Here is a 23,883-nt window from a genome sequence, read left to right as displayed (position 1 = left end):
AGGGGTGGGGAGCTTCAGGTGGGGAGCAAGCACCAGCAGAAGAATAAAGGGCCTTCCAGTCCTGTCTGAACATCCTTGTCATGGGAAAACAGAGAAAGTAGGATGCGAAGGCAGAGCTCTTCAAAAGAGAAGGGTGTTTCCGTGTGAGTGTGGCAGCCAGAGGGGCAGTGGAGACCACGGAGCCCAGATTTCTCTGCTGGGGCTGTCTCCTCCCTGTGTCTCTGGCAGGGGGCAGTGGTTGTGTTCTGGCTGCAGGATGGGCTCGCTCTCTTGTGCCTGGGTTGGTTTTGGACGGAAGTAACTTTTCTTTTTGTCAAAGCTCAATGTCTGTTCTAAGAAAACTGCTTTGGTTGTGTTTGATCTAGTGCAATCTGGAAAACTGTCTGTGAAAGCCGACTGTGGGCTCAGGTTTTGTCTAATTCAGTTGTCTGTTAATTGCTGGTTAAACCAGTTTAACTTTGAGATAAAATGGTTTAAGCATCCACGTGAACTGCCTGCACTGGTTTAACTGCGCTTGCTGGGTGTTCTCCCCTGCTGACCGGAGGATACATCCAGGAGCAGCTCAGGGAGCCATGACCCTTACGTGAAGTTTGCAAATGAAGCCGTGGCAGATCAGTCTCAAAGCTCGGGAATGGCTGAAAACAGAGGGGAGACACTTCTGAAAATGTCTTGGGCTTGAAGTTGTGGTATCAGAGTTAATACAGTGAGATGTCTCAGGTTGGTTGGTTCATTTTTCTCCAACTGATTCCAATATCCTGGAAGGTTTAGCAAGAGAAGAACTTGCCCCAGATGTTCACCTTGGTGGGTGGTTCCACTGTCTGAGCCAGCCTGAGGGACTGTTTCCACCTCCTGGATCCTGCAGAAGGCGAGCCAGGAACGTAGCGTTGCACAGGAGCCGGGTGACTGAGACTTTGGGCTGCTCGGAGAACGCTGTGTGCGTTTCTAGACAGCACCAAGTTCCTGATAAATCAAAAGATGGTGAAAGAGCAGCCAAAAAGTTCAAAGGCTGGGAGTGCTGCTTCGTACCGAGGAAAGACCCAGATCTCTAATTTCTTCTCTCTGGCCAAAGGAGAGCAGCTCCTGTGAGCACACGTGGTAGGGGACAAGTTTACTCCCTATGGAATAATTAGGAGTAACGGGATGAAAATGAACAAAAACACACTAAAGGCAGATTCTGGGAAACCTTTTCAGGGAGGAAAAATCTGTTCATCTGGGAGGAGTCTGTTATGGGAATGTTTATGGGGCCCTATCGTTTGAAACAAGGCTGGACACCCACGTGGAGCACACGCCGTGGGGCACAGGGCTGCTTTGGACCTTGCTGAGAGAATGATTCCTGCATGTTGAGTCGGGTCCTGCCCGTTAGGTCCAGGAGGGCTCACAGAGCATTTTCCTTCACATCCTCCCACTCACCACCGGCACCAGACCTGTCCCAGCACTCCAGTAACTCCATTGACCGGGTTTCTAAAGGAGGGAGGTGGGGCAGGAGGGGCAGAGGAGGAAACACCAGTTGAGGAGCAAACCCTTACACTGCCAAGGTGAAGGGATCGGGGTAGAGGAGAGTATTAAATGTTCTGCTGCTTCTGCTCTGCCTTTTCTGTGCTACACCGTGATCCTGAATCCGTGGGGTCCCTTGGGAATGCCTTGAAACATCGGCTGAGACTCAAGGTCCTGTGTCGTATCCTTCTGAAGATGTGGCCCCATAGCAATAAGAACTCCCTTTTTACGTGTGTGGGACCTGTCCCCGTGCCACAGGTTGCCATCTTGGGGCTTCTGGAAATGTCACTCAACAAAACAAACAGTAACAAAGCCAGGGAGAGGGAAACCCACGCACAGCTCCACGTTGAACGCCTCGATAGTCCTGTGGGAGAGTCTGCTTATGCTAGGCCAGAAATGGTGAACCAATGAGAGTGTATTGCCCTGAAATTTAATTTTTTATATTGAATGTTTGAGGGATTTCTGTTCAATTCTGGTTTTCGCTTGGCTGGTTAGTTGGGTTTTTCACCACTCCTGTCAGAGTCCTTTGTTTTATGCCTTGACGGAAGAGTTTTGCTCACGTTAGACAGCGGCGTGTCCAGTGGACCCCTCGGGGTTTAATGATCTGTAGGCAGCTGAGTTGGGATCTAAAAAATTAGAAGAGCTTCTGCCGTGAGTCATAGAAACGGCTCATTGATGCCCAGCATCAACCACTGACTGAAGGGATTTCCTTCCTTCCCATCGTTGCGGCGCCATCGGCCGTGGGTGGCTCGGCCCGGTACCGGGTGAGCCTTATCGGTGGGAACTGATGAGCACAGGCGCCTCAAACCTGTGCTTTTTACAACCAAAGTTCCTTAAAAACGACGTTTCCAGCCTCATCAGCCTTGAGTGCTCCGTTTCAGTCTTCTGGGGGTTCTTGTGACAGTCTCTGCGATGGGCGGGGATGGGATGGGATGGGATTATTTTTTCCACTGGGTTGGAGGGTGGGAGGGGGGATTTTCTTTTTTTTCTTGCAGTCTATGGAGAGGGACCTTTCAGCTCGAGGAAGGAGGCGTGTGTTCTGGAAGGAACAACACTCTTGGGAGCTGTTTCCCACGGTCCCTTTAAACTTACCGGGACTTTAATTTAATTTTTCTGTTAAATTATTTAAAAGGAAAACTGGTAACGGATGAACTGAAACGTTGGTGGCGGGTGACTGGTGAGGCTGTAGGTCCCGGAGGAGCGTGCCCCGGCCGGGCGGGAGGGCTCTGGCCAGTGTCGCGCCCACGGACCAATCCGTCAGGAAATCCTTGTCGCAGCCAGTCTGAAAAGAGAAGCTGTTCCTCGTTCCTGTGTTGGTTTTTCGAAGCCTCCTGTTGGGAGCTGAATTCTTGTCGTTTCATCAAGCAAACAATTAATGTTCTCCTCCCCCCCCCCCCCCGCCCCCCTCCCCTCAGTAACCGTGTGCGTTTCCTTCCTTTCTGTAGATGCAGATGTTCTAGGCAATACCACAGATGCACCTGCGCGTGTCTCTACCTGCGAGTGCAAGAATCTCATGTCATCTTAAAAAATACAAAAAAAATATACAAAAAATATACAAAAAATATCTTTTTTAGGCCAGAGTTTTCTACAGGTATTAATGAATATTTTTCTTAATCCTTATAAGTTTTATGTGTTTAATATTTCTTAATACCGGTAGCATTAATTTATACTTTTGTAGCAACACAATATTTTTATAAACCGCCACCGCTGGCTTTGTCTTCATAATGGGGAAAAGTGCGGGCAGCTGGCCCCGCGCTGTACCATGTACTGTATTTAAAAGGTTATCTAATGTCACACTTGCTGTGTTAATAAACAAAACGAAACCTGTTTGAAGTCTCATGTATTGTTGGTGTGGATCGAATGACTCAATAGAGAGCAATATTGCACGGGGTTGAGTTGCTGATTTTCATTGTGATATATGAACACTTGAGGCAAACTCAAGTTCTTCTGATTTTTTCTTTTTAGGATTTTGTTTTGTTTTGTTTTGTTTTGTTTTGTTTTTTTTTTACAGCTAAATAAATTCAGTGCTGTTTGAAACTTAGACTGACGTCAAATGAAAAGGATTATTAAAGAAAAAAAAAAATCAAGGTGTTTAAATGTTGCTGTTTTTACAAGTCTGTTGCTGTCTGAATGGAAATATTCCACGAGAGAAGAGGAATAGTTCCACTTAGCTTCCAAACGAGCTGAGCGCTCCAGGCCAGAGCTCGGTCATTTGGAGATATCTTAGAGACATGTTTCTGCAACATTCTTTTCAGAGTTGATGCCAAGGCAGAAGACAAACTGTAACTGTAAGAAAGCATCCGTTGCTTGAGGATTTTCATGTCAGTGTTGTATTTATGGTTTTACAATAAAACAACCTTTAGAAAAAAAAAAAGTGTCTGGGGTTTTCTATTTTCCAAGCACATGGATGGGACATCACCGAGCACCAAGTGTCTTGGGAGGAGGGAAAGCATCCATTAAAATGACCTAAATCTCAGCAGCGGTCTCTTTGATGGACCTCATCAGCTGTAGAACTCTCTAGTGGGATTCTCGCTGCTCACAGAGTCACAGAATGATATGGGGTTGGGAAGGGACCTCTGGAGATCGTCTCCTCCAACCCCCTGCCAGAGCAGGTCCACCCACAGCAGGTTTCACAGGAACGTGTCCAGGTGGGTTTGGAATGTCTCCAGAGAAGGAGACTCCACCACCTCCCTGGGCGGCCTCTTCCAGGGCCCTGACACCCTCAAAGTAAAGAAGTTCCTCCTCATGTTTAGATGGAACTTCTTATATTCAAGTTTGTGCCGGTTCTCTCTTGTCCTGTCCCTGGGCACCACTGAAAAAAGACCGGCCCCATCCTCCTGACACCCACCCTTTAAGTATTTATAGGCGTTGATCCCCCCCTCAGTCTTCTCCAGACTAAGAAGACCCAAGTCCCTCAGCCTCTCCTCATAAGAGAGACGCTCCAGGTCCCTCATCATCTTTGTAGCCCTCTGCTGTACCCTCTCCAGCAGTTCCCTGTCCTTCTTGAACTGGGGAGCCCAGAACTGGACCCAGTGCTTCAAATGGGGCCTCCCCAGGGCAGGGCAGAGCAGAGGGGGAAGATGACCTCACTCCACCTGCTGGTCACACTCTTCCTGATGCACCCCAGGATGCCATTGGCCTTCTTGGCCACAAGGGCACATTGCTGGCTCGTGGTCATCTTATTGTCCACCAGGACTCCTAGATCTTCCTCCTCAGAGTTGTTCTCCAGCAGGTCAGCCCCCAACCTGTACTGGTGCAGGGGGTTCTTCCTCCCCAGGTGCAGGACCCTACACTTGCCCTTGTTGAAGTTCATCAGGTTCCTCTGCCCAACTCTCCAGCCTGTCCAGGTCTCTCTGTGTGGCGGCACAGCCTTCTGGTGTGTCACCCATCCCTCTCAGTTTTGTATCATGTAAGAGTACATTCCATCCCTTCATCCAGGTCATTGATGAATGTATTGAGGAGGACTGGACCCAGTACTGACCCCTGGGGAACACCACTTGTTACAGACCTCCAACTAGATTCTGTGCCCCTAATCATGACCCTCTGAGCTCTGTCTTTCAGCCAGTTTTCAATCCACCTCACTGTCCATTCTTCTAATCCACACTTCCTAAGCTTACCTATGAGGATGCTGTGGGAGACTGTGTCAAAAGCCTTGCTGAAGTCAGGGTAGACTCCTGCGCCCAGAGCTCCCTATGGCCTTTTCCGGAGCGTCTCCTGTCTCTGGCTCAGTTGCCGGCGCAGTGACCCTGCTTCTCTTGCCAGTGGGACATTTCTGTGTGGCAGAAGGGACCAAGACCACTTGGCCAACTGGGGGGGCTGGTTGGTGTAATGCAGTGTTTGCATTCACCCCACCAGGACAGAGCTCCACTGGATTTTGTGCTGCGACAGCAGCGTGAGCTGCTGCTGGGTGAGATAGTCTTGACTCACACATGCTGTGTTTCTGCCCGGCATGGATGGAGGTTTCTCACTTGTATCAGCAAATCCACCTGCAAACTCACCACAGGAGAAAGGAGGTGTTTGGGCTCTGGGCAGCCTCACTCCTTTCCATGAGACAGGGCCCTTGATGGCTGTTTGTGACGATGGCCAAACTAACGAGGGCACAGAAATCTCTGCTTGGAGGCTGTGTCAGTCCAGACCTGCAGCAGAGTCTCCAGGGTCACAAAGACGTGAGGGGGGGGAGCACAGGATGTTCGTGCAGGGCCCCAGTTGTGCGATGCTGGCTGAGCTCCAGGACCCACCTCCAAACGAACCAGATCCCCCTGGGGAATTGTCCCAAGTGGAGCAAGGTTCAGAGGAGGAGACCAGCCCTGCTGCTGGGAAAACCAAGGTACATTCTCCATCACCCTTCAGGTGTCCTCTTCTTTGAGCTGTTTTGCCATCCTTTGGGGCCCTCTAACCTTGCACCCACCACCCACCCACCCCAAAAAAGGAAACAAAAAAACCCCTTTCCTTGAGGATTAGGAAATTTGTAGTGAATTTGTTAGTTTGGGAAAAAACAAAACCCAGAGACATGGAGTGGCGATAGGTCTGGCAATTGAACAAACTTGGCTAGTGGTCAGTGCGAAGATAAGCCACAATAATAAATACAACTATCAGAATATAATAGCAAGCTTGGCTGGAGCTTTGCAGTGGATTTGATGCAAAAAGGATTTCAGTAGACAGTAAGGTTAGATGCCCTCACATCATAACCAGATAGGAGTTAGGATTTGTTTGAAAATCTAAGTATATAAAGTGGATAATATACAGCCAAAAGGCATAGAAGGCTGGAGGACAGTGCTTAGCACACCAGTGTCTCCCATCACTAAATTTGCTAGACCCATTTAAAAGGCTAAATAAGATTGCAAATGGAAACGTAAGCCGCTTAAGCTAATCCTGTCTTATTTCTCGATTCTTTAATTTCTGCCTTAACAGGACACAACTACTTCAGCCTTAGTAATAAAGGAAATGGGAGCTCAGAATTCAGGCTCTGCTGGAGGTATCCCACAGTTTCCTCTCATTTCAGAATTAGCGAAGCTAATTTAACTCACCATCTCTAACCTGATCTTCAAGAATTTGCCTTCCTTGGAGTTTTGTTCATCCTGAGATACTGTGAGTGGGAACACAGTGAAGAGTGGGGGGCAGCAGCCCCGGGCTGTTGTGAGATGTCTGTACTTGTGCGTGTGTCCGTGTGTGTGGTGGCCCTTGGAAGTGTGGGTGACTCACACCATGTAACATAACATCCCTGTCCTTGTAGTGAGAGGCAGAAATTTGCCTCTCACTGCTACTCCATCACCATGAGGGTGGCTGCTCCCTGAGGAGCAGGGTGCTGGGAGCTGAGGGGGTCCCACTGCCCCCAAGTGGGACAGTCGGGTCAGGCCCAGAGGTCACAGCCAGGCTTAACCAAGAGTCCAGATTTAGGAGGAAGCTCATGGTGACAAGGCTGGTCTGAGGACAAGCTGGGAAGTCTATGTGCAGTTCGGGTTTGGGATCTGGTGGGGGTAGCCAGGGTCAGACACAGCCCAGCAATCGCTGGGCAGGTCCACGGTGATAGGACAGGGTGGAGGTCAAGCTGGGACGTCAGTCTGTGGTCAGAGTTCAGGTGAGCCAGGCATGGGCATGTCTGCGGCTGAGCTGGAGACTTCTACAGCATAGCTCAGGACAGGGGCTGACAGTCCAGAGCTGAGTTGAAACGGGTCTCCTGGGCCATGGGCAGGGAGCCGATGAACACACAGATGAAGCTGGTCAAGGACACTAAGACATATTAGTGCTCTCAGGCCCCTGAGAGTCTCAGGCTGTTGAGTTGGACAATGCTCCTTGTCCAAGTTCCTGCCATCTCCTTAAGTTCTTTGCTGGACATCCCCTGTGGCACCTGAAGCAGGGCAGCATGGTCCAGCTGTAGAATCACTTCTCCCATCAAGAACACCCCACAAAACAGTGAAGAGCAACAAACCGTGAACATAAGATCAGTTTAAAAAAAATTTATTAATGAAATATTGACAGTTTGAGAACCAGATGTAAATGGTGAGGACGCATCTTGCACAGGGTTATGTGGGATGCTGTTGGGATAGGCAATGTTCCTGCTCCTGGTCCTGCTCTATGGGTTAATGGTGAAGGAGGAACCAGAAGCCTCAGCAAAATGCAGAGTTGACAAGGCACAGGCATGAGAGCCGTAGCTCCAGCCTCCTTGGAAAGCTGGATTTGAGCATTTGCGCTTGCTAGCTCTTGGCAGAGAGTAACTGCCAGAGTCCTGTGAACTATACAAGGCCTATGGAGATTACAGGTTCTCTAGAGAATGCAGCAAGGCAAAATTTAGCCCTTCAGTACAGACCATGTAGGCACAAAGCACAGGAGAATTTCAACCAATTTTCATCAGATTTGCAGCCTAGTCTCCATGTGTAAGCTTCATTTCTGATCACAGTGTCTGTAAGTGACAGCCATGTTCTTGCCATGAGACAAATTTTTACAGCCAACCATGTACCCAAGGTATTGTTGGAATCCAGGGTCTATCAAAACAGGATCTTATTCACATCTTTGACCTGCAGAGTTGTTGTCAAAGTGACTTGGTCACCAGGATGGTCCCTCTTCTTCTCAACTAGGTGCAATAGCTCCATAAGGAATTGACTCATTCAAGAGCTCAGTAGGCTCTAGGAAGCCTCCAGGGATGCTAAAGACATGGTGGGCAGCCAAAACCCCTGCTGCCCTGCCTGCTGCCAGAGAGAAGGGTCTGTGGGCTTTGCAGTCACCCCCCTGACACCATGCAGACATCGGCCAAGGCTTCCCTGGAGAGCTGAAGCTTGTTCCGGCCAAGGGGATGCTGCAGAAGCAAGAGCAGCGTGGCTGGGAAGGGACACTTCTGGCAATAAAAGGCCACCATGCAAAGTTTTTCATATAACTACTCAAAATGACAGCAGCAGCAAGAGACAAAGGCACTTTAAAGGCAGTTCTGGCAATCTTAATTCATGCTCAGCTCATACGTTACAGGTAGAAGAGCAAGTGTGTTGCACTCTTTGAGCTTTGATGCCCTGGACAGGAAAGGTAGAAGAGGGTTCCCAGGGCTCAGGCTCCTGCCCAAGGCCAATATTTGATCATGCCTGCCCAGCACCACTTCCCACCAGCCAGGGTGGGCAGGAGCCACCTGAGAGCCTCTGGCCACCCTCTGCAGCAGGCAGGGAGGTCCTCACCAGTTCAGGCCCTCCTTCTGCGCCGAGAGGCTCATGCTCTTCTCACTGTAGAACTGGGCGAACCAGCGCCGGTGCTTCTGGATGCTGGAGTCCTCTCTGACCAGCAGAGGCTTGGGCAGATACTGTTTGTTATTCCAGATGGTTATATCGCGCTCAAACTGGGGGGAGAAGGAGAGTCTTGTTCAGGTGGGGAAGCTGAACCAGCAGTTTTGCGTGTGCTGCTTGACACTAGGTTTATTTTTTAGCGTTTGTCCCAAATGGCTGGTGTGGGACTGCTCATGCTATTTGTAACTAGTAACACTATGGCTCTGGCTGCAGTTAGGGGACCTTTAGCCCATCGTAGTTCCCAAACAAGAAGCCACTTTCAGCTTAGACTGCCCCTATCACAGGAGATTCTGGAAAAGGAGTGGATGTTGTGTGGGTAGGAGCTGCTCCACCTGAGATTTTTGATTCGTTAGGTAGCTCCAGCCAAGCAGGGCGTTATAAATTCATCATCTGCATCTTAAACTCTGCTGGGACACACATGCAGTAGGGTTATGGAGTTTTCCTTTGTGAGTATATCTGTGCAGAAATGAGTGCTGCTCATTTGCATTAATAAGACACAAAATATTAAGCCAGCATTGATACAATACAAGCTAGAACAGACAACTTTGATTTGGGGTAGGTTTTTGGCATCTGAAAAAAAAATCATCTTTTGGCAATTTGTACTGTACTGCCGATGAAACCCTCTCTGGTCAGACCAAACATTTTCCAGGCTTGAACCCCTGACAGAAGGGAATGACGCGAACTCTTCTGACTGCGTGAAAGGGAGTTACAGGGATGACTCAGGTTTTTCTTGGTAGAGCCAGTGGGTGTAACAAGGAGTAACAGCTGCGGGTTGAGAAGTTCAAATTGGACATCAAAAATCAAAACTAACAATATGAGCAGAGCAATAATGGAATGGGTCACCCACGGAGCTGGAGAGATGTGGGCATTCTCCAAAGGAGCCATGTTTGACCTGAATTTGGCAATGTCTTGCCCCAACTGGGATTAGAACTGGAGACCCCCCAGAGGGACCTTTCACCACTTCCATGAATCCCTGAGGTAAGGACCTGGACAACCTCCATCAGGAGGGGCAAGAGTTGGCAAATTTCATGATACTTTAACAACAGGAGGATTTCTTGGCATGGTTCTCACCAAAGGAGACAGGATGATCTTAAAGCACCAGCCTGGGATGCTGGAAATCTGAAAGCAGTTATTAGTTCCCTCAAAGACTTGCTGCAGCTCGGGAAAGGCTGGCTAATCCTTGTGCCCCAGTTCTGCATCCACAGGAGAGGGATAGCACCTCTCTGCCACCCTGAACAGATGACCCACTGCAGAGACCCTCTTTACTAAACCTCCAGTTTAGTTCTTTGGGCTACTAAAAATGAAAGATCATACCAAGCACTGAAAGAGTTTTTCCCATGAGTGCTTTGTTCCCATGGATATCTGAGCCCATGTGGGCAACTGCTCTTCCTTCTCACACTTTCTAGCCATGAAGCTCCAGGGGACTACCTTTGGCTGCTCTCCTTCAGAGCTTTACCTGTATACATTCTGCTCTCAGGATGAACTTGGGGATTATGGCCGGCATGTTCTTCTGGTAGTAGATCGTGTGGACGACATTCTGTAGGAGAGGCTTCAGGGGTGTCACTGTCTGCAGGATGATCCCACGGCCCAGGAATGCATGTTCAAAGAGCAGGAAAACCAGCCCTGGCCCAACCTGCAGAGCAACAGAGCACCCTCAGGGAACAGCCTTGGATGGTCTACCCCTCTGGTGCAGCAGCTCCCACAGCTTGAGCACTGCTTGAAATGTCTCCCAGACCGTGCTCAAGTCCCCCTTTACTCTATCTTTTCATCAGATAATAGGCATAAGTTAAAGCTATGCCTCAGGGCCGTGAGTCACATACTGCCCACCAGTGGGAACGCTCCCCAGGGCAGGGGACATTCACAGATGTGTCAGGGCTGGATGGCTTTCCTGTGGGCCCACGGGAATTCATGAGAGTTTACAGAAGTCCCAAGAAGTTGAAAATCTAATCTTCTAGGCAATGCTTCCAAATTTTCACTGGGTCTTGTTGTTCATCACTGAATGACCTTCGGGTCATCAATATCCTTACCGAATGGTTGACACCAGTCCTGCGCTCCGCAGCAACGCAAAACGGAGGTAACACAACATCCCTGCTCCTGCTCTGCCTTTCTCCTTTGCAGCTACAACAGTCACAGCAGGTTTTAGCTGAAATCAGGTTCAGCCTTTCATCTTGCATGACATGAAGTACCTGGTCCCTGCTCTTTGACGTGCACCCAGACATGTGGGTGCATGGTCATACACTCGGTTCTCTGAAGCAATGTAGATATTGCTGATTTGGGTACACACTCTTTGTAAGGTTATTTTAATGTATATTTTCTCCTGTTCATTGATATCAGCGCTAAATAACACTGAACAGAACTGAACTAAATAGCAGTGAACAGAGATACAATCAACATCCACTTTGTGATAATTCCCTCATTACACCAAAATCTATTCCTTATCTCAGTTTTCTGTCATGACTTGTTTTGCTAGTGTTCTGATTTTGTGATAGGGGAATAGGTCAAATGTCCAAGTGGTGGCCAGTGACGAGTGGTGTTCCTCAGGGGTTGGTATTGGGACCAGTGCTATTTAACATCTTTGTCGGAGACATGGACAGTGGGATAGAGTGCACCCTCAGCAAATTTGCCAACACCACCAAGCTCGGTGGCATACTCGACAGGCTGGAGGGAAGGGATGCCATCCAGAGGGACCTGGACAGGCTTGAGAGGTGGGCCTGTGCAAATCTCACGAAGTTCAACCAGGCCAAGTGCAGGGTCCTGCACCTGGGACGTGGCAATCCCAGGCACACATACAGGTTGGGCGGAGAATGGCTGCAGAGCAGCCCTGAGGAGAAGGACTTGGGGGTGCTCGTGGATGAGAAGCTCAACATGAGCCAGCAATGTGCACTGGCAGCCTCATCCTGGGCTGCATCAAGTGCGGCCAGCAGGTCATGGGAGGTGATTCTACCCCTCTACTCTGCGCTCGTGAGACCCCACGTGGAGTCCCGTGTCCAGCTTTGGAGTCCTCAACACAGGAAGGACATGGACCTGTTGTTTCGGGTCCAGCGGAGGGCCACGAAGATGATCATGAAGGGATGGAGCACCTCCCCTATGAAGACAGGCTGAGAGAGCTGGGGTTGTTCAGCCTGGAGAAGAGAAGGCTCCGGGGAGACCTCATAGCAGCCTTCCAATATCTGAAGGGAGCCTACAGGAGAGCCGGAGAGGGGCTCTTTGTCAGGAAATGTAGTGACAGGACAAGGGGTAATGGTTTTAAATTGGAAGAGGGGAGATTTAGATTAGATACCAGAAAGAAATTCTTTACTGTGAGGGTGGTGAGACACTGGAACAGGTTGCCCAGGAAAGTTGTGGATGCTCCATCCCTGGAAGTGTTTAAGGCCAGGCCGGATGGGGTTTTGAGCAACCTGCTCTAGTGGAGGTGTCCCTGCCCATGGCAGGGGAGTTGGAGCTGGATGATCTTTAAGGTCCCTTCCAACTCTAACCATTCTATGATTCTATGACTTCAAAAATGTACCAGAAAAAAAGCTACTAGTTTTGTCAGACAAGCTTAGCATTTCATTAAGAAAACCCCAACAAACAACCACAACCAAAAATGAAAGTGAGGAGATCTAGTTCCCACTGATTTGTGTTTAGTGGCATTATTTCTATTTCCCTTTAATTCCCTGCATCCAGGGCTGATCTTGGGCTACAAGATAGGCTGTTCCTGACCGTTTGCCTTTCCCAGGCATGTCCACCATGGACTGAGAAGGTCCACATGTCTGTATTGTAAAGAGCTGTGACAAGGTGGTGTGAAGGTCCTTCAGGATTGTCACCACTGTCTACTCAGGTCTCAGCTTTTTATTTTTCCAGCTGTTTTGTGGGCAGAGCAGTCCTTACGGACCCTCCCTTTCCTCCCTGCTGTGGTGCAGCCCCAGTGCCAGTGTGTAGGTTCTAGCCCCTGTGCCTGAGGCACTGGGTAGGAAAGGCCACACTGGGCAGGATGGGCACAGATTCAGGCTTTCTGGTGACAAAGCCAGCTTGGGACGCCAGCGGTCACCAGCATGGGGCATACCTGCCTGGCTGAAACCGTCAAATCCATCAAGGAGACGTGCTTCCCGAAGATGGTTGCAGTGTGTTGAAGCAGCAGCCGGGAGCAATGCTCGTTGGGCTCCGGCTCTGGCTGCCACTCTGCCTGCAGGGATGGAGAAGGATCGGCTCAGTCCGAGAGATGGGGAGACAGAAGTGCGGGCTGAGGGGAGGCAGCAGTGAGATGGTGACAAGAGCTGGTTGTGGAGAAGATCTAGAGATGAGTATAGATGAGGGAGTGCAGCCAAAACCCTCAGAGACACAGAAAAGAGACTGGACCTGAAGATGGGGGGATGCAGCAGAGGGGGCGACCGATGCTTTGAGGCAGAAAGGGGACCTGGTTTGAAAGACTTTGACCTTCTTGTGGCTAAGAGGGGAGTCAGGGTTTTACCTTCCAGATGTGCTTCATAAAATCCCACAGCTTGGACCTTGTATATCTCAGATCGGATCCACCCAGAATAGCTGGTCCATGGACGAAAGCCAGGTGAGCTGTGTCAGCCGCGTTTTCAGGGATTTCCTGCCATCAGGGAACAATTTGCCCTTGGTGAGAGCTGAGTTGGGTGGGAGCTGCCTGTATTTAAGAGCAGTATTGCAATGGCACTGCCAGAAAGCCCAGGGCACGTCACTGTGAGCGCAGCAGCAATGCTCACAGGTATGTGACACAGCAAGAGGCAACCGAGTGAGCAGGGGAAGGGGCCTCAGCACAGACTGACTTGGGACTAGTCCTTAACTTGTGTTTAGGAGTAATTTAAACACGAAGCTCAGAAAATTCAGAGTTCATTTTAAGCTCACAGAAGTCTAAGCATGCTAACTTGTGCTGCTGCACAAGCTGGGCCTCCAAATAACTCTTTCCTCTGGCCCTGTTATAATTGTAAGGAATAAAGGATTTTTGTGTTTGTGTTCCTAGACAACTTTTCACACACATTTAAACCTTTAAACCCCATCAGCCTGCCCACATTATGTCACTTTTTCAGAAGTTTTAACTGCTTTACTACCCAAATACACCAGCTTTCTACCAGCTTGGCAAGTAGCACAGCCTGGCCCCAGTGTAGATCTGTGTACGGTGGCTTGCACTGAAAAGCAGAGATGAAATAATTATTACTATCCCATCAATCTCCCAGATTCTCTCTGCTTGTCACAACTCCCCTGCTCACTCCCAGAGCCGTATCTCCCCTGTCTCATGCATTTTCTTCTTTTCTTCTAATAATTCTTCATTTCTTTCTAACCCACTCACCTTAGTCGTGATTTAGTCAGCAGACAGGCACTGCCTCTGCAGAGAAGTGCGCTTGACATTAAGTGTCTTTTTTTGTCACTGATTTTTACAAATAGAACTGTTCTGCTCAGTGGCAAGTAGCTACAAATCTCCCAAGGTCCAAAATCCCAAGGACTGCCTATTTTCAGACCTGCCGCTCCCTCCCACCACTCTCCCGGAGGAGAAGAGGCTGCCCCTGACTCCCCCTGAGGACCACGGCCACTGTCACCCCTGTTTAGTGCCACAGAACCGTGCCCCTTTTCCAGCCCCATTTCTACCGAGAGGTGATGGAGGCAACAGCCTTTTTTTGTTCTCTGAGGCACATTTGTCAGCGTGTGGTGGTGATTATGAAGATTAACAGCAAAATAACCCTATGTTTCCATTGTGGTGATCGATGAGTTGAAAAGCCTCCTGACACTAAGTGCCGCAATTCTTAGAGAATCTGCTTTCTTTTTTTTTTTTTTTAAATTACATCAGTTATAAGTCAAAGCATATTAACATATTCCCTTTAAGTACCCAGAACATCTGCTCTCTACTCAAGAAGCTCACGATCTGTGTTTGGGGAACATATGCTGTATTCTCAGGCTGTGGCGCTGGGGTGTATTTCTAGGTCTGAGCTCTGCCAGCAGCAGCGGTGGCTCTGGGCGCAGGCAGAGCCCAGTTAATTGGGAGGGAGATGTCCCTAAATGGATTAACTGGGAGGAGAGATCCCTGAACTGGACTGTAGGAGAGGACCCAGGAGAGGACAGGGCTCCCTACCTGGATGTGGGCATCCACCAGGTGCTCCGTCTGCCCTCGGAACACCCACTCCTTGGTGGCCACCTCCCGCTGCTCGGGCACTGCCCATGTGGGACCAGCCCCTTCGCAGTGGTACCAGACCAGCAGCATCCCGTTCACCTCGCAGGATGGCCAGGTCCGCACCCTGGCAAAATCCGGCACTGCAGAGGGGAGAAAAGAATGGGTTAAAAGTGTCATCTCCAAGAGTGACACTGGTTCTAAGGGTCACCTCGTCCTGAACCATGGACCAGAGCTCATTATGGGTGACACTCATGTGGCACAGACTCTCTGGTGACACTTGTCACCCTTCAGGCTGCTGAAGAAGGACAACAGCTTCTGAAGTTCACAGAAAAACGTTTGCTTAAATCAGTTTTATTTCAATTGGGTATTTTGCATAAGTTTTTTAAGGAAGAAGCATGGCTCTGCAGCCTCTTTCACTACTCAAAACTGTCCAAATAATTTAGTGTCTGCTGCATCAATGGACCCTCCTCAAGCTTCAACAAGCTAAAAGGAGATGCTTTTAGTTATAGATGTGCAGAGAGTAAAAACCATCTCTACCCCTTGAGTTCAAATCACTCTCTGTTACAATCCTGCAGTATCATGTGTCGCTTTAAAATCTGCAGTCCTTCCTGGTAAAATGAATTTTGGCATTTATATTTACCCAATTGTCAGAAAATGCAGCTTCTACTGGATCGGAAGGTTTTTGCCTTCATTACTATCTTTTCTAATTTGCAAACAAGCACAGAGCATAGTGCTTCCTTATTATTCAGCCTTGTACAGTCACGTGGGAAGTTAAATAACAGGAGAAATTGTTTCTCTTTCAGTCAATGACTGTCAGAGGGGGCAGAAGGAGACCTTCGCTGTGATTTCTGGTTGAAAAAACCTGGTGCTTTGGGTGGGATGCATCTCGTTGACATTTTTTTTGTTGTTGAAAGTTTCTGAGGTTCAACAAGGCCAAGTGCCAGGTCCTGCACTTGGGTCACACCAACCCCACGCAGCGCTACAGGCTGGGGGCAGAGTGGCTGGAGCTGCCTGGCAGAAGAGGACCTGGGGGTGTTGGTCGACTGTCGGCTGAACACGAGCCAGCAGTGTGCCCAGGTGGCCATGGAGGCCAACAGTATCCTGGCCTGTATCAGGAACAGTGTGGAGAGTAGTAGGACTCGGGAGGTGATCGTCCCCCTGTACTGGGCACTGGTGAGGTCCCACCTCAAGGGCTGTGTCCAGTTTTGGGCCCCTCACCACAGAAAAGACATTGAGGTGCTGGAGCAGGTCCAGAGAAGGGCAACAGAGCTGGTGAGGGGTCTGGAGCACAAGTCTTGAGAGGAGCGGCTGAGGGAGCTGGGGATGTTCAGCCTGGAGAAAAGGAGGCTGAGGGGAGACCTTCTCGCTCTCTACAACTCCCTGAAAGGAGGGTGTAGCCGGGGGGGGTCGGTCTCTTCTCCCAAGGAACAGGCGATGGGACAAGAGGAAATGGCCTCAAGTTGCACCAGGGGAGGTTCAGGTTGGATATTAGGAAAAATTTTTACACGGAAAGGGTTATTAAGCCTTGGAATGGGCTGCCCAGGGAAGCAGTTGAGGCACCATCCCTGGAGGTATTTAAAAGATGGGGAGAGGAGGTGCTGAGGCACATGGGTTAATGATGTTTTTTTTAATCGGAGATAGGTTGATGGTTGGACTAGATGATCTTAAAGGTCCCTTCCAACCTAGACAATTCTATGAGTCTATGATTTTAAATAGGGCTTCACCTGCCCCAGGCAGACATCCAGCCCCGTGCTGGGCTCTGGGTGCTGGTCCCCTGCAAGCCCAGTGCCGCAGGAGCTGCCCATCCCATCTCCAACACCTTTGTCCCTCAAGGCGACCTGCATGAGCACAGATGGCCTTTAAATCTCTTTAAATCAACCTGACCCATTTGGGCTGTACTGGGAGCAGGGCAGCTGTCTGCAGTTTCAGTTTCCTAATATCAGATAACCACAAATCTGAATATAGCAGTTTGAGCTGAAACAATGCATTTTGGCAAGCATTTCCACATACCCAGAATATTCGTTCTCATTTTGTGATTAAATACATCTTTGCTTACAATTTGGAAACAATTTTTCAATCAAATGCAGCTCCTGAGTGAGTATGTATAGGGAAAAAAATACAGTATTAATCTTTTTTCCTGAAAATATCACACACACACACACAAAAGGAATTGCTGGTTAGTGAGATCTACAAATTGTTTATCTTACCCCATATAGATGGAATGTTTCTTTCACTTTGGGGGAAAATTGTCTGTTTGGTAGAAAGACTGACTTTTGCTGCTAATCAATGTTTTTATTGCTGTCCCAATCAATCCCAACCAAAGTTGAACTGCTCAGAAAAATAACTAAGAAGCACAAGCCAAAGCAAACCTCAAGGAAAGTCTCTTTGCTGGTTTCAGCCACGTCTAGAACTGGTGATTTAAACCAATTAGTGCAGCCAGATCAAGTAATTGTTAATGTGAACTTTAACTAAGATATTCTTCCTACACAGTCAACGTAAACCATATCTAAAAGGTAGGTGTATGCGAAGAGCTTTCCTGGCTTCCAACCAAAAGTTTCCTTTTAGCCTTAAAAGGAGAAAAAAATGCCATTGAGAGATTATTCTGTCATGCTAATGTGACAGATTTAAGCACTGACGTGGTATAAGCTATCACTGCAGAGCGCAGAATCATTTCTGAAACCCAATAGCTCCTCAAGATCCATCCCTGCTGGTGCAATGCATGACTCAGAGTCAAAAATCTTTTATACCCTGCTTGCTGAATGCAGGAGTTGTAGGATTATCAAAATCAAGAAGGGCAGTTCTTTTAACTAAAGTTCCAGTTACCATCTAACACAGGAAAGGGCACTGGAAATTCCTACCCTGACATGGACAACCCAGGAGAAGTAGGGCACTGCATGAAATAGGGGAGAGGATGGAGGGTGAGTTAGTTGTACTTAATGGGCCATTTTTCCTTAATGAAGTAGCTTTTAATGAGCACACACAGGTCACTGCCATCGCTGCAGATGCTTTCTGTGGATCTGGGGGAACGTCACCTTTTTCAGCATAGGGGATGCGGGTGCATTTTCCATCTTCTCCTCGAAACTGCCAGCCGTGAAATGGGCACTCGATGCAGTTGCCCACGACGTGCCCGCCAGCGGCGAGGTTAGCACCAAGGTGAGGGCAGTAAGTGTCCACCACATAGGCTTGGCCATCCTGGGTGCGAAACACAGCAAGCTGTTCTCCTGCAGAAATACGAGGTTATGAGAGTGTGAAAACAACATCCCTACACTGAGGTGCTGGAGTGGAGAGAAGGGCAACGGAGCTGGTGAGGGGTCTGGAGCACAAGTCTTGAGAGGATCGGCTGAGGGAGCTGGGGGTGTTCAGCCTGGAGAAAAGGAGGCTGAGGGGAGACCTTCTCGCTCTCTACAACTCCCTGAAAGGAGGGTGTAGCCAGGGGGGGGTCTGTCTCTTCTCCCAAGGAACAGGCGATGGGACAAGAGGAAATGGCCTCAAGTTGCATGAGGGGAAGTTTAGGATGAATATTGGGAAAAGTTTCTTCACTGAAAGGGTTATTAAGCCTTGGAACAGGCTGCCCAGGGCAGTGGTGGAGTCACCATCCCCGGAGCTATTTAAAAGCTGGGCAGACGAGGTGCTGAGGGACATGGGTTAGTGGTGGTTTTCGCAGTATTGGGATGATGGTTGGACTCGATGATCTGAAAAGTCCCTTCCAACCATAACGATTCTATGATTCTATGGGGGGGGGTTGGGGGGGTGGGGGATGTCACACATTGCTTGGCCCCTTACAGAATCACAGAATAGTTTGGGCTGGAAAGAACCTCTGAAGACCTTCTAGTCCAATGCTTCTGCCATGTGCACTGACACCCTCAACTAGACCAGGTTGCTCAGAGCCCCATCCAACCTGACCTAGCACATTTCCAGGAATGGGGTATCTCTCACATCTGAACTGGCTTTTACCCAACGTTGCATCCGATGTGCAGAAATATCTTGCTAAAAATGAATACTGGTGGTTTTCTTTCTTTTCTAGTGGAAGAGTAGTGGCAGAACAGGAATATGCTTGCTTCAGAGAAGTTATTTAACCACGAGATGGCACCAGGCAGCTGCCAGAGCCAGTGCCTGCGGGCAGGGGAGACCTGCAGGCAGGCTGCAGGCAGGAGGCATCTGCTGCCTGCAAAAACGGGCTGTGCTAAACTGGGGTGGCAGATGCTGTCGCAAATGCCCAGGCTGTTGTGGCCGCCAGCTCGCTGCTGGGGTTCAAAAGACATCCCAGAGCAAGAAACGGTTGTTCCACGGCCCATCGCAGCCCGTGTTGCACGTTGGCACATTGCACGTTGGCATGTTGCATGTTGGCACCCTGCAGAGCCATGCAGCTGCCCCGAGTCCCAAGGTGCCCAGTGTCCCAAGGAGCTGCTGGAGCACAGAAACCACCATGCTGAAGGGCACTGCCTTGCTCCAGGCAGGGGGGAGCATAACTTCTCCTGGTTTTCTCTAAACCCTCGTGGCTTTGGCCCTCAGCCCTGGTTTGTGAGGTCTCAGAGCCTGTTTCAGCTGCAGGATAAAAGTTGCCTTCACAGAAATATTTACAGGTTTAGGATGCATGTAAAGAAAACTGTTCCTGTCCCTTTGCCTGAGAGGTTTAGCACAGAGAGTGCAGGCTCATACATTTCAGGAATCTCTGGCAATGGTCGCTGGAAGGAGAAGCCCTTCATCTCTTTGCTCTCCAACTCCCAGAGCTGTCTGCATGGCAGCTCGGTGGTGGAGCCCTTCCTCCGGCAGGGGTGGCTGAGGGCTGTGGGCCAGAGCCCTGACACCTCCTCAGCAAAAGGGAGTTTTCCAGGGAAGCGAAGGGAAGGGAAGTGCCTGACTCTGGTCGGCTCCAGGCGGGGAGTGGAGAGTCAGTGCCGGCGCGGCTGGGGCCGTGTTGCCCCCGCACTCAGACTCGCTTTTCTCCATCGCTAGGCCTGATTCCCTGTGCTCCCTGAAGCGATGTAAGGTTTGCCCTGTTGGGATCCGTCCCTGCTCAGCTCTGGGATTCTCCTCTTCCTCCCCATCCCCAGGGCAGCACTGCCTCAGCTGAGCAAGGGACTATTAAAATGGAGAGACAGAGAGTTCCTGGGCTATGGCCACAGGTCTGTTCATGGCACCGCTCCACCCAGCTGTGCGAGGAACCGTGGCTGGATGGCATGTCACAGTATTATCTAAATAAATGCTCTTCCTGGAGGGACAGAATAGGTGCCAGGTGCTTTCCTGAGCCAACACAAGGCTGCTCCGAGGGTGCTGTGGCACCTCAGACCTGGCAACACCCACCTCATCCCTGCCAGCACCGGCATCATCCCTGCCAGAACCTGCATCATCCCTGCCAGCACCCCCTGCCCATGGCTCAGAGGAGAGGGGCTGTTCCATTGGGAACTGGCCTGAAAGCAAATCAAGACCTGCTCCAGCATCCCCTCAAGTCATGTCCTGGCTGGAAGGGGATGCAGCTGGTCTGGGAGCTCAGAGGCACTTGGGTTGTTGATACAGATGTGGCCACTGAGTTAAAGGCCAAGGAGGGTGCGCCAAGGTCCTCTCTTCCATACTGTGCTCCAGCGTATGCATATACATACTCAGATTCCATCAGCTTGTGGAATCTGATCTTTACAGCGGCTGCTGGAACTTAAAGCTCAACAAGTGAGGTAAGACCAAACTAAACTTTGGGAGCCAGGTTCTGTACGTATTTCCCCAGAGAGACATACCAATGATAAGTGACCCAGTGTGAGCCATCCCACCCCAACCCGCTTTACTTGATTGAAATTTTGTGATCTGAGCAAAGAAAAGGAAACGCTGCTAACATTCCCAGCCTTCGAGCCTAGGAATCATTATTTCTGATATCTGGTTGTACTCCAGTGCCTGGAGGTCCCTCCTTGCCCAGGACACCTGGCTCTGTTGTCCCTCCAGTCTTTCTGGAAGATTCTCACACATCTGCCTGCAGCAGGCACAGGGGAGTGGAGGCACTCGAGGTGCGGGTCCTTCCCCCTGCCCCAGGTAACAGGGAGTCATTCTGAAACATCAGCATTTTCCTTTCTCTCTAACCTGCCTCTCTACCTGACCTGAGGTTCAGGGCAAAGAGGGGAAAGGGTTCCTGCCTGTCTTTGAAGGTGTTGCAGGTTCACCAGGAGCAGTGTGGACACACAGAGGAGCAGCATTGGATGGGTCAGCCCAGAGCACCTGAAGCCCAGGGGGTCCCAGCAGATGCCCCAAGGAGAAGCCCTGCAGCCTGGTGCTTTGTCCACCAAAGTTTTAAGTTTTACTCCAAGAAGGTCCCACCTCTACAGCTTTCCTTCATATAGACAACTTGGAGCTCTTCAGCCCTGAAGATCTGGCCCATGGCCAGACCCTTGCTGGGCTGTCCGAAAACCTCACCCAGGACTCCTGAGAAAGTGCTGCTTTTGCCCCCAGCCTTTGCCCTCTGGAGCCAGCAGAGCTAGAGGAGAAGCTGATCTCTGCTCTGGCTTGTGCATCAAATCTGATGTCTCTCCACTTGGGAGGACAGCATCCTGGCCTAAGGTATACTGAGAAACTCTGCTGTGGGTGAATATTAGAGTATTAAGAGTCACATACTGATGTTTTCCTATTAAATTAGCCTATTTCTTTTATGGAAATCAAATGGCAATTGTAGCAAGAACAGCACATGGGACATAAAGGACCACCCTGCAGTTTGGGCTCTTGGCTCAGAGGATGCACTCTGGGGTTTTCCTGCACAGGAGCCACACCGGGTCTGAGCAGCTTCCCTGCAGCAGGCACCCAGACAGCATCACTGCGCAGTGCCCCAAGGATCAGAGTGGCTCTCACCCCACTTCCACAGTCTCAGGAGAGAATGAGGCTTTCCTGCCTGCTCAGTGCCATGTTCTGGAAGGTGTCCCATCCCAAAGGATGAGTCTTACAGAGACTGAGTCAAACGATTTTTATGCTTTCATCTCCTCTGGCTCACTGCCTCTGAAGCAGGGCTACATTTCCAGGCTATGCTCAGAGACTCCAAAATAAATTAGACACTCACAAACCTGGAGGCTACAGGTTGTTTAACTGTCTTATTTACTGATAATCTTCCTGGCACCACTACGCTACTGTCACTCTGCCACTAGAAATTATTTTACAAGCACATTTCAGCCAGACCCAGAGAACCGGGTGCCAGGAACCAGGCTTTGGGCAGACAACCAAGGGAGTCATAATAGATATGGGGCTCTCTAGGCCTGAGATTGGATTGTATTGGTCCCAATATACAAAAACAACAAAACAACTTCACAGGAAAGGATGGCTCTTAAAAACAGAACCCCCCCACACACTTTTACCACTGAATCTGAGGGATTTCAATGAAGAAACATCCCTTCTAATGAGGAAGCCACCAGCACAAGTCCAAAATTATCTGCAAAACGAAAGGACCCTGGACAAGCACAGAACCCCTCTGGACATGGCTGTAAGGCCCCCATCCTGATCTCCCCAGGCCATGGGGAGCTGCAGGTAGCGATGCCTGGGAGGAGAGTCCAGGCAGCAAGATGCTCCAGTGTCCCAGCAAGGAGCCCAGACAGCGGTGCCCTGCATGCCCTCAAGGTGCCTGTGCCAGGATGTCCCAGTGACCAATAGAGATACTCAATGCCCATGCAAAAGCTGAAGCTGTGACACCCTTGGTGACCCATGTGGGTGCTGACTGGGGTGCCCTGAAAGGGATGCCTGGGCAGAGCTGTCCCAGTGCCCCAGCAGAGCCCCCAGGCAGGGATGCCCATCTGCACTGGCAGGCGGCCCAGGCAGTGAAACTGTAGTGGGCAAGTATAGATGCTGTTTTGGATACCCATACACTCCAGCAGGACACCCAGGTTGGAGTGCCCCAGTGCCCTGGTGAGGATGTCTGCACGAGGTGCCCCAGCACCTCAGTGGGGATGCCTGGGCAGGGATGTACCTGTGCTCCAGCAGGGTTGCGCTGTTTCCCTGGCAGAGATGCCACCCAGGATTCCCTAGTACTCCGGTGGAGTTGTTGGGGCAGGGATGTCCTGGTGACCCAGTGGGGATACTGGCTGGGATGTACCAGTGCCCCAGCATGGAGGCTGGCCTGGGTGCCGCGCTGCCCCAGCAGATGTAGCCAGGCAGGGATGCCCTGGTAGGGGTGCCCCGGTATCCCGGCGGGGGTGTCCAGGCAGGGATGCCCTGGTAGGGGTGCCCCGGTATCCCGGTGGGGATACCCCGGCAGGGATGCCCTGCACACTGGCCAGGATTCCGAGCCTCGTCACCCCCATTGCCCGGGCGGGGGTCGGGGTGGCCTGTCGGGGATGCGGCGGCTGGCACTCACCGAGCAGGGCGAGGCTGCGGACGGCTCCGCGGGGCAGCTGCGCGGAGTCGAGCAGGCGGTACCAGCCGTTGGGGTAGGGCGGCGGGAGGGCGCCGGGCCGGCGGGCGCGGCGGGCGCGGCGAGCAGCCTCCCCGCGGCTCAGCCCGGGAGCCGGCATGTAGCCCACCTGCCCCGGGCCGCGCCGTAGCACCAGCGGCCGGGAGCAGCCCAGCAGCAGCAGGACGAGGAGGAGGATGAGGATGAGGATGATGAGGAGGAGGAAGAGCAGCGCCCCGCGCCCCGGCCCCGCGGCCAGCAGCGCCGCCCCGCACCACCCGCTCCCCATAGCGCGGCCGGTACTGCCGCCGCCGCCCCTTATAGCGCGGCCGGCCCCGCCCGGGGAGGCGCTCCGTGGGCGGGGGGGACGGGACTCCCCACCCCGGGGACACCCCGGGCATCCCCGGCTGTATGCCGGGCTGCGGCGGCGGCAGCGCCGGCTCTGCTCAACCCCGGGGGGGCGGCGACCCCGGGGCTCTGCGAAGACGGTCGGGGGGCAAGCAGAGCTTCTGCGCAGGGAAAGGGGGGCAGACTGGGGGGTACAACTACAGCCTGTTGCCAGCTCGGGGGTTATGGAGCGGAGGGAGCCAGGGTATTCTCTGAGATGCAATGAGCACAATGTGCACCAAAGGGAACTCCACTTGCGCATAAGGAAAAATCGCTTC

The 23,883-nt window shown here is 50.9% G+C and overlaps 1 protein-coding gene across 1 annotated transcript; it reads right to left on the bottom strand.

The window, feature by feature from the left end:
* Nucleotides 1-8,650: 8,650 nt before the first annotated feature.
* Nucleotides 8,651-23,507, bottom strand: LOC141473760 (cholesterol 7-desaturase nvd-like). The gene is made up of 7 exons (XM_074161370.1): nt 23,183-23,507; nt 17,901-18,089; nt 14,830-15,008; nt 13,210-13,335; nt 12,805-12,924; nt 10,216-10,392; nt 8,651-8,812 (listed from the first exon to the last, which is right to left on the bottom strand). Exons 1-7 carry the CDS (start codon nt 23,505-23,507, stop codon nt 8,651-8,653), a joined length of 1,278 nt encoding a protein of 425 aa, XP_074017471.1.
* Between the last annotated feature and the right edge of the window lie 376 nt (nt 23,508-23,883).

This window comes from Numenius arquata, chromosome 19, assembly GCF_964106895.1.
Source record: "Numenius arquata chromosome 19, bNumArq3.hap1.1, whole genome shotgun sequence".
NCBI lineage: Eukaryota > Metazoa > Chordata > Aves > Charadriiformes > Scolopacidae > Numenius > Numenius arquata.
The sequence above is the reverse complement of the archived record's forward strand: the minus strand, read 5'-3'. Positions and strand labels throughout refer to the sequence as shown.